We start from the raw sequence: 11,011 nt of genomic DNA, 5'->3' as shown, positions 1-11,011 counted from the left end.
AACTACTTTATACAGACATAGTAAATTAATTTTTTTTCGCGTCCGACCTAAGAAAAATTGATGTATAAGATTCACCGAAAAAAATTATCCTGTATATCAAAATTCTTTGAAATTGATAGGATATTCGAAAAGAGGAGAAAAAACAAGCAGAACAGAGAGTAGCTGCACAAGAAGAAAGCATCAAATTGAAAAATAATAGAAGGATAAAGGAAAACAATTAATCAAGAACAAAATAATTCCATTTTTTCCATTTTATTCAATCAGTTTTACAAGTTGTAACAAGTTTCCGTTCATCGTTTCAACCAATAGCCTTTTGCAGTTGAGGATGCTGAAAAAAAAGGCGTATCAGATAACAAAATTGAAATTTATATACCATCATCCTCATATACGGGATTATAGAAAAATATGTCATAATGTAAAATTGGCAGTGTTTCTGTTAACTTATAAAATTTTAGTTCATAACTTATGAACTATGTTTTTCCACATATTATAGAGATGAAGTGAATTTTTTTGGTGTATTTTTGCACCAGAAATGAAATGTTGTGTTTGACGGAAAGAATTAAAATATTAATAAATGAAAAAACAAGTCAACATTGGAAACAGCAAAATGAAGAAACTCAACGTTTTTGTCAAGAAACACTTCCACAAGCTACTCAAGTTTGAAATTTCAAAAACAAAATTCAGCATTAAAATGTAATTATAACACTCACTCCATCCATATTTTCATTTGAATTTTTCAAACGTTGAAGTGGCTCATTACAAGATGAAACGATATGCAGGTATGATGGAGAACATCACAGTGAGAACTATTTCTAATAAGACGAAGCTACATATTCCCTTCGTTTGTAGAGTCAACTTACTCGACGAATTAGGTGCAGGAGGAACTGGTGTAGTAGTTACATCTGAAATAGAAGAAGTTGTAGAAGGATCTTCTGTTGATATTGTAGTTTCATCTGAAATTGTACTTGTTGCAGGAGTAGTTCCATCTAAAGAATAGAATAAAATTAAGAACACAAATTTTCTGTTGAGATCTAGCTTTTTTCCACAAGAACACGCCATCTGCTGAAGAAGTTTTCAATCTGAATATGGATTCATAATTTCATATAGGTACATATAACTTAACTATTTTAGGATCAAGAAATTAGCAAAAAGGGTTGTTGAATCATAAATTCTTTCAATCGTCAGGAGTCAAGTTGGATATGATTTCAAAAGTGTTCATATCATGACCTAAACAAGACGTTACAGATGAAACATTGCAGTTCCATATAAAATTCTCTAAGTGACAGTGGTTTTAGGAGACAGACTCATTCCATCTGAAGGCTGAAAGATAATATTAAGGTCTCAAATCTTTAATTTAGTTCTCTAAAACACGCCATTTCCCAAAAATCAGTCTGATTGAATATAATACAAAATACCAAATTATAATGAGAACTGAGACATTAAAGACGAAACATTGTTCGAAATCTAATTCGAAGACAAAAAGACAAAATCAGTAGTGAAACGTAAAACACTCTTGTGGTTGATATCAACAAATGTACATCAAAAACAGAAAAACGATTTTCATTACTATACATCGATACAGAACGTATTATCATCAATGAAAATAAACATGCAAATAAACATACCATTAATAAACAAGAATTAAACGTAATCTAATTGAAAGAATGAAAGGGTCATCAGTAGGTACTCTTTTAAATCATGGTTTTGGTGGCGAAATCCTCATAAAATTGCGTATAGAGTTTGAAATTGTTACTATACATTCATATCCAAATTTCGATATGGTCTCACCTGTTTTCATTACTATTTATAAAACTTTTTTGTTTTTTCTCAAATTTTTCAAGATTCTTATTACGGAAAGAAACTTAATTCTTCACAAAACTTGAAACTGATTTTTTAAGGTAATGATTACACAATCCACTCGAATTTTGCTTGATGCTCGATATTTTAAATCTATAAGAAAAATCTCAACTCTAGCGGGTCTGTTGTCTTCAAAATATTGAATTTCTCCTCTGAAAATTACATATACAGGTAACCAATGTTTATGAAGCTCAGCCGAAAATACTTAAATACACTCACCAGATGATGGTGTTGTTCCATTCGTTGGAGCGATTGTTGTAGAATTTGAAGATGGAGAATCATCTGAAAATATAAGAGGTATGCAATATTTGATGATCAATTTTTTTTATTACTCACCACATCGTTTCACATTTATTCCCAATAAGATCATAAAAGCCAGGAGCAATATACCAAGTATAACGCTTAGAAGGATAAGTTTCTTTTCCAAACCTGTAAGCGATCCCCATGTTGCACTGCGAAAAAAGTCACATAATGATATTATGTAATGTAGATATAGTTCTTTGAATTTTTATAAGCTCATTAGTTCTATGACGTATCGAAATGAATGAAAAGAACAAGAAAATTATGTGAGGTTTCCATTGATTTATTAACACAAATGGCACCATCAGTTCTATACCCCTTTTTCCCAACTTGTACCAAACCCCAAAAGATGCTTGTCAAAGTTTCAGAATTAAGAAGAGAGTCTAGACTCTAGATCCAGATCTTGAATGTTATTGGATGCTACATTTACATTTCAAGAAATGGATTGAAATACTTTTCAAGCAAAGGATTGGCTTAATAAGTGTTGTCGAGAATTTGCTCTGAATCGACAGCAACGGTGAAAAAGTACTCCAAAAAAAAAATTTGCTGCTTACAAGTAATTGCCAAGTTTAGGGCCTATTCCGAAATCGAAATCGGTGTTATTGTTCTATTAAAAATTTCATTTCATCAAAGGGATATAGAAATGTTTTAATATTTGGCTTTCAATAAATCATGACAACTATATAAAATGGTTAATATGGTACATTTTAACCCCCAATCTTCTTTCAGTTTGAGGTCCTCTATCCTCACTGAGGCGTTGACCCTTACGTCACCAGTCACCCTGTATATTCTCAGAACGAAAAGTCATAGCAATACAAATCGATGCGAAATGTATGACAAGAATTCCCTATTTCCTTATTTCTGTTCATCGATTGCATGTATCACTTAGGCTTGCTTTCGGAGAAACCCATCCATCATTTTATAAGTACTTGAAGAAAACGAACATTGCGATTCTCCAATATTGTTCGGGGAAATTGTGAAACGATTGTATCAGTTATTTGTTTTATTTGCCCAAAATTTGTCTGTTTGTTCTCATTTGTTTCCTGTTAGTAGTCACTTCCATAAATTCTTCCATCATTATTATTATCAAGTGGAACTTGTTACTAGACAAGATAGATAAAGCGCTCATTTCACGTTTTAAATAATCGAAAAAGGAATCACAGAGATGGAATATTTCCTTGAATTATAAAGAAAACGTAGGAACTAATAAAGTCGATATTGTTCAAACTTATCAAGAATGCAAACAATTTTGCAAGCAGAACTGAGTCATTTATTTCGCAGATTTTGTGTTGCGCATATTATACATATATCAATTATATCATGTGTCTACTTTATAATGACATTCAACAAATCCCACAACCTGAATTATTTCTAAATTATACCTGGAAGAATCAGAATCGATACGTATATAATCAGGCATTTTTCAGACACAACACTATACACTGACAGTGGTCGTGACTGTCCTATCTATTGCAAAATCTGATTTTATATTATGTTCTTATCGGAATTCCATCTAATCATTATCGCTACTTCATTGAAATCACAATTGAATCAATCTAGGATCTAATTTTGCATTCACATTTCCGTTAATCGCATAAATCGAATTAAAAATATTAGATATCATGCCGAATATATAGAGCTACATGTTGTGAATCTAGTCTTTATATTTACGATTGTATTATTATTATGAAAAATATAATCTATTATAATCACTGAAATAAGGAGAGTCACAAAACTAAATACTTACCTACTCCAAATATTTTTCGGCTACATTCCTAGTACATTTTAAGCTATGGAGATAATGTTTTTTAAAAAATTTTTTGTAAATACGAAATACAAAGTCCAACAGACATTCTGATGGCTGCGATTTTCCAACTGTTAACTTTGGAGTGAAAAATCCAAAGTAACCCTCAAATTTTGAGATCTTTTTAATTTTCAACTTGTGTTTATTTCACGTTAAAAGTACCTATGACTAGGCCACTTCAAAAATTTTTTTTTTATTATGGAATTTGGCAGGGTATTTTCGCTGAAGGTTTCAACAGTAGTCAGTCCTCATAAGGATATGGATGTTATCGATCTTCCAGTCTTAAAGTCCTGGTGTAATCTTTTCTCCTGTTCTTCACTAAAATGGGCCAAGTAAGGATTCTGGAAAGCGTTCTAGGTGGATGTGGAGGTAGTACACTTTTATGCTTATATTTACTACCGATAATTTTAAAATTTGCATGCATATTCTCCAATAATTTAATTCATTTCTGTGCTTATGATTTCCAAACAAATAACGTACTACATACCTCAAAAAAATTAACACTACGCTTCATATAGCACACGTTTCCTTGGGAGTTGTACATAAACCAGAAAATGAATTATTTTGCTGCTAACTTAAAGAATGTATTGTTGTTTTAATTGCTGTGCACAGTTAATATTTAAACTTAACTCTACAGTATCATATAGTTTATTTATGTAATGTTCTTTATTCGATATGAGATTAATCGATATGGTGAATTGTGGATCCCTAACAAGTTGCCTGATTGTGGAATCATTAGATATTTCAGCTTTCAGTTCTTCCAAGCTTATCCTAGCAAATTTACCTGACAAGTAAGCAAGACAATTTCCATCCCGATTGGAAGTTTTCACCAATTCCTTAATCTGTTGATATTTAATATGCAAAGGCGATATTTTTTTTTTAGTGACCAAAGTCATTGTTTACGTTTTATTTTCCTGGGATCTCTTGAAAGCCAATTTCTTTTGATCCAGTCTTCTTTTTCAGCTTAATCCGGAGACCTTGGTGGCCACCGAGGATATTAATTATCTGAAGTTCATAGATTATTTAAGTTAGGCACTTGATTGATTTGCTATGTGAAACTGACACTTGATGATTTTTATAGTTTGATAAAAGATTTATACAGGGTGAGTCTTTGACTTGTACTTAATTCAACCGAAGGTTCTTGAAATAAAAAAAACATTTTTTTTCTTTATTATTTTTTCTGATTCGATATTTTTTTCTCACCTAGTATAGCAGGCATTCTGGAGTTGACCGGACTTTGATGGAATTTTATGTTTGAAAAAGATTCATCTCATCAATAAAAACTATATTCCTAATATAATTTCCGTCGATTCCATTTTAATTGCGAGATATAATTAAAAATGTCATTTTTGCGACCTCAAGAATCTTTGGTTGAAATATATATATACAAGTCAGAGACTCACCCTGTATATCATGTTATATATTTTTGAAAAGGAAAAAATGGAGCCATTTTATTTGTTATAGAAATTGTTATAATTCACATTCGAAAAAGCACTAGTATTATACTAGTATTATAATTTCAAAACAAATGGCTTCAAAAAATAAATTATAAAGCAATTGATTCTACTCTAAAAATGTGCTTTTAGGATGTTTTTGTTTCATTCGTTAATAGCATTGATAATAAAGAAGTTATGAGAACTTTTCATTCCACGCCATTTTCCAATTTTATCTTATAGCTTGAAAACTGTTGTAATTATGAGGTTGCTCTTTTCACCAAATCAATTTTCTCAAAAATGGAGCCCGAAAATGTGTCGTTATTTTTTTTTTGGCTCAAAGGGTTTCTGAGATCCGCTCACTAGATACCGTGATACATGAGATTCCAAAGGTAAAAAACAACAATAAATGTGTAATTTCCGCATTATAGTGATTCAGTTATTTATCAAGATGTTTATTTTTCTATAGATCTCAGATTATCATTTGAAACTCACCTACTTCTTGAGGAGCCAGAAGAACTAGAGCAAAACGACCCTGATCTGGACATTTTCAGTTTGAGCTTTACACATAAACGATAAATCAGCAAATAAAATCCCTTGCGCTGTACACATTTACTTTATACCTGCATACAGTTTTTGTTTTTTTTTCTGATGATTTCATGATAATACTGTCGAATGCTACTATCACTAATTAATCATATATTAATGAAACTTCCGTATTAGAAAATCAATTAACACATTTCGGGAGTAAACATATCATATTATTTCCCAACCAATTCTAATATCAAACGAATCCGGTAGGGAGATAGCTCAACAAGGAAGCCTATTTTTTATACAATAATCTGATTTGTTTTATGTCCCATTTCTTCTTCCCTTCGTTATTTTTCTGGTGAACCGGGTTTTTCATCATAATTTGACCCCCTCTTTAACTTTGTTACTGAAAGAGGTACAAAAAAAATGTTTTTCACAAAAGTTTCACGAAATCGACTAGTGTTCTTTAAAATGATTTCACAAAACGCAATATATACAGAGTGGGGCAACATAGTGATTGCAACTTCATTTTTTGAAATGGAAACCCTGTATATTTTTTCATATTTGAATAGTTTTTTTTTCCCTTGATTTCAAATATATAATGTTTGGTCTATCTCTCTTATTCTGAATACCACAGAGTTTCAAATTTTAAGAGCCACCTGGCATGCTCAGTAATCAGTTTTCAAGTGGTAGGCTGAGATAACTCAAAATGTCCTTTTTTGAGTTATCTCGTTGGCAACGATTTGACATACGTCTTTCACTATAAATTGGAATTGGATGATTTGAATGCAACTCCATATATTCTCTCCTTGTCGCTTTCTTATTTTTATTGTTCTTCACATAAAGTGGAAATATTTCAAATTTTAGTGCATATTCGATAAATAGTTTCCTTCAATGATAAACCTATGTCATATATTGTGGTCAATGAGATAACTCGAGGTGGTTATTAAAATTTGAAACTCTGTGGTACTCAGAATAAGAAAGATAGGCCTAACATATACGAAATCAGGGGAAAAAGAGCTAGTCAATATAGAAAAATATACAGGGTGAAAAAAAGAAGTTGCAATCAATATGTTGCCCACTCTGTATATTAGGTTTAGTGATCATTTTAAACATTTGTAGAAAACAATTTTTTGTACTTCTTTTAGTAACAAAGTTAAGAGGGGGTCAAATTATGGTGGAAAACCCAGTTCCACATTTAATGTTGATAAGGATGTGACCAAACAGTTGAAATCACGTCCCGATGTCTGTATTTTCGAATTGAGGTAGTAAGCACGATTACTTCTAAAGAAAATATCTACAAACTAAAATTTTCATTGTACGTTCAAATGCCGTGATCAACTCAGAATCCTGTAAATTTGATTTGGATGACAATTTGCATTCGAATGTAGAACAACTATTTCAAAAATTTAGAGTTCTGGAAAAGGGTATTTATCACTGACGACGAAATCTGGGTATTAATTTATATGGCCAATCAATTGGAAACGTACCATTTCTCACTTATTTGAGACAAGACGTATTCTTCTGGTGAAAAAAAAAATGTGTTTCTTCTGTATCTGCGGGAGTTTCTTCTGAATTTCTACACTCAGTCAACCCATTACGTTCGCTGTATCACAGTTTTTCCAAAGAGAAACCATTTGTTGTTCAGAATTGAGCGTTCAGAGTTGTGAACAGCTTGCAAGTATGTATCCTTACCCCTATTTAGTCTGCATTTGCATTCAAAGAGGGTCATTTCATGTTTTAATAACTGGTCAAGTATTGTTCGTACTCGTGGTCTTACAGCCATAGAAGAAGCCTTAGATTCTGGTACCCACGCAGTACGAATTGTATAATTCGATTACTCTTCTAAATTTGAAGGCACTGGTATAGTACATATATCCAAAGTCACTTGAACTAGTCCATAAAATCGCTTGGCCATAGATGTCCCTTAGAAGTAGATACCGCGATATTGTAAATACCGGGGTTTATTTGAAAGTATTGTTAGGCAATAAATACTGGCCCAAAGGAATTTCTGGGAATTTGGAAAACCCTTGTATAATAGAAATATTTAGCTCTCTCCAAGTGACTATGAATATACTATACACACCTCGTTGCTAGATTAGATAAACGTATGTACTAATGGCCAAACTGCCAGCATTTTCGTTATCTTCATGGTTGAATCAATCAATGAAATGGAACAATAGTCCCATGAAGGAACTTTTAATTTTTTTCAATTTTTCAAGGGTTAGGTATGGAAAATTTTACGAAAAGAGATCGAAATTATGCTAATCAGGGATCGTCAATTCTGGCACCGCTCACCAATTTTGCTTAGACCTCACAGTTTTGAGGAAATTCGTACTCGAAATTTTAGCAAGAATTGAAATTCCTTCCTGAAATCGTTATATCTCCTAACTTATTCTTCACAGACCCCTCAAATACAAACGTTTTTTGAACATCGGGTTCTGATCTGAAATATAGTGAGGTTCAATAGGCGTAGCTCATGTACTGGAGAATTTGCTTCCCGAGAATTTCATCAATTTTTTTTTTTTTTTAATTTCAGATTATTACCTATAATTCCTGAAATAATGTACTAATCGCCAAACTCCAAACATTTTCGTGATCTACATAGTCGAATCAATCAATGAAATGGTACAATAGTCCCATGAAGGAACTTTTAATTTCTTTTTTCTAAGGGTTACGTATAGAAGATTTTACGAAAATTTTTCGACAAAAAATTTTTCAGGTGAGATCCAAATTCAGTTTATCAGGGATCGTCAATTCTGGCACCACTCACCGATTTTGCGTAGACCTCACAGTTTTGATGAAATTCGGACTCGGAATTTCAGAAAAAATTGAATTTCCATCCAAAATCGTTATATCTAGTATTCGTCACAGACCCCTCAAATTTTTTTTGAACATCGAGTTCTGATCTGATACATAGTGAGGTTTTAAGGGCGTATCTCACGTCCAGGAGAAGTTGCAACCTCGGGAATTTCATCCATTTTTTTTCGAAAATTTCAGATTTTTATTTTAATTTCTGAAATAATGTACTGATCGCCAAACTGCAAGCATTTTCGTGATCTACATTGTCGAATTGTACAATAGTCCTATGAAGGAACCTTTAATTTTTCTCAATTTTCTAAGGTTAGGTATGGAAAATTTTACGAGAAATTTTCGACAAGAAAATTCTCTTGATATTTTGTATGAAACCAACTGAGATATGTGAATTTTTCTTTACTTTCAAGGAAATTCAGAGACTTAAAAATCCATAACAGTACCTACATTGAAGTAATTCATATTTCAGAAAGTTGTATATTCATCCATTTTAGAAGGAACGAGATATTGAAGTAACATTCAACAGAATCGTAAAACCGTTTGATAAACTGAGTGCATTTTTTGCCTCTATTCTTTGAATTCCTACGATCTGATCCTCTTCCTTTGCTCGGATATTTTATTCGCCGTTTATCGTTTTATTACTAGGTCCAATTCGAAGATACCAAGAGTAAATAGGAGCTGTTTGTTTGTATTATTCGAACGCTAGGGGATGGTATGAGGGTCAAATTGGATTGATACATAAAAGTTATCCCGGTATTTTATTTAATAGTGTTTTTATCGACGCCTCGATATATTCTCTGACAGTAACGGCCTAGCACAATCACCTTCACGAAGAATATAGCCAAATTTTACACATAGAATTTTTATACTCAATTAAACCTCTTACCTTGTTTATTTTCGTGTTGTCATATACTCTAAAAATTTTAAATGCGGATAAATTCTTTGAAAAATATTATAACGAAATGATACAAAGGCGTATCTACAACTTTGCTTCCGTCGTTTTTTCCAAAATTCGAAGCTTTATCGTAAAAACTCAAATCAAATCAAATATATTTCAACCAATAGTCTGTACAAAATTTTATAATTATAATAAACTAAATCACATTAAAATTTCCATGGACAGGCGAGAATCACCTAGGCAATGCCTGTTGTCCCCGTCTGCAATGGAGTGAAAATAATAGTACAGAACTAGTTATACATTTATGATTCCATCGCTTTCTTTTTTCTACTTTCTCCCATCTTTCGAGCAGCGTACAAATCTCGCGTTGAAAAACTATAATCTTTTGAAGCAATCCAGGAATCGATCAAATTTTTCACTTCTTCATAAGATTGAAAATGCATGTCAGTCAAGCTGTGTGCCATTGATCGAAACAAGTGATAGTCCGAGGAAGCAACGTCTGGAGACTACGGCAGGTGGGGTAGGACTTCCCATTTCAACGTTTCCAAGTATGTCTTGACCACTTTCGCAACATGGGGTTGACCATTGTCATTCTGTGAAATCATGTCTCTCGTTGTATTGTGGCCGTCTTTGTCTTTTCATGCTGGGCTCAAACGCAATAATTTCGTTCGATAACTATTGCTTGTGATTATTTCAGTCGGTTTTAGCTCCTCATAATACTCTACGCCGAGCTGGTTACACCAAATACTGAGCATTAACTTGGAACCTTGAATATTCAGTTGGGCCGTCGACGTAGAAGCATAGCCGAAATATCCCTATGATTTTCAGCGCTTGGAATTATCGTAATAAACCCATATTTGGTCTCCACTCATAATGCGATGCAGCAATCTCTTCCGTCTTTGCCTTTGCAAGTAGCTGTTCTCAAGCAAACAAACGCCGTTCAACATATCTCGGCTTCCACTCGTACATCACCCAATATCCTTGTTTCTGAATCATTCCGATTACTTTCAGGAGTTTTGAAATGGCTTGTTGCACGTGACTGCCAATGATCCTGCCACAGTCTTGATCAAGTAATGCAAAGTTGGACACCTAATAAAATTGTAACCATGAATTTCACCCATTGATTTGATCATTAATTTCTAATACTTCAAAATTTGGGAATCGTTTGCAAAAATCAATATAAGTACATTGAACAGTATGTTAATTAATCTTTCTGTCAATCTTGAATTTCACGTATCTTTTATTTCTATATTCTATTTTTCTGTGATGTTGTCTGCAAGGAAAAATTCGTGCAATCTTTCTGGCAATACAGCAAAATCGAAAAGTTTGCGATCAAGGGGACTCAAAGAACCCAACAACGCACTGGTCCCTTTT

General features: G+C 32.7%; 1 protein-coding gene across 10 annotated transcripts; it reads right to left on the bottom strand.

Moving 5' to 3' along the window:
• Positions 1-236: 236 nt before the first annotated feature.
• Positions 237-6,043, bottom strand: LOC123670578 (endochitinase A-like). Of its 10 annotated transcripts, none has more exons than XM_045604077.1 (5): positions 5,890-6,043; positions 2,194-2,309; positions 2,077-2,139; positions 711-953; positions 237-328 (listed from the first exon to the last, which is right to left on the bottom strand). In XM_045604077.1, the coding sequence occupies exons 1-4, from the start codon at positions 5,940-5,942 to the stop codon at positions 757-759; spliced, it is 429 nt and encodes a 142-aa protein (XP_045460033.1). In that variant the 5' UTR covers positions 5,943-6,043; the 3' UTR covers positions 237-328; positions 711-756. The 10 variants fall into 10 exon arrangements, with proteins under 10 accessions (XP_045460033.1, XP_045460039.1, XP_045460031.1 ...); XM_045604083.1 differs by having other exon boundaries at positions 861-953; XM_045604075.1 differs by having other exon boundaries at positions 711-986; positions 5,890-6,042.
• Positions 6,044-11,011: the final 4,968 nt, after the last annotated feature.

Source organism: Harmonia axyridis, chromosome 1 (genome assembly GCF_914767665.1).
Source record: "Harmonia axyridis chromosome 1, icHarAxyr1.1, whole genome shotgun sequence".
Classification (NCBI taxonomy): Eukaryota; Metazoa; Arthropoda; class Insecta; order Coleoptera; family Coccinellidae; genus Harmonia; species Harmonia axyridis.
The sequence above is the reverse complement of the archived record's forward strand: the minus strand, read 5'-3'. Positions and strand labels throughout refer to the sequence as shown.

Excerpts from the sequence above, each read along its gene's own strand:
- LOC123670578 (XM_045604075.1), bottom strand. The coding sequence starts at position 5,942 with ATGTCCAGATCAGGGTCGTTTTGCTCTAGTTCTTCTGGCTCCTCAAGA. Across the intron at positions 2,310-5,889 it reads TCTGGCTCCTCAAGAAGTAG|TGCAACATGGGGATCGCTTA; the intron begins GTGAGTTTCAAA and ends CTTTTTTCGCAG. Across the intron at positions 2,140-2,193 it reads AATAAATGTGAAACGATGTG|ATGATTCTCCATCTTCAAAT; the intron begins GTGAGTAATAAA and ends TTATATTTTCAG.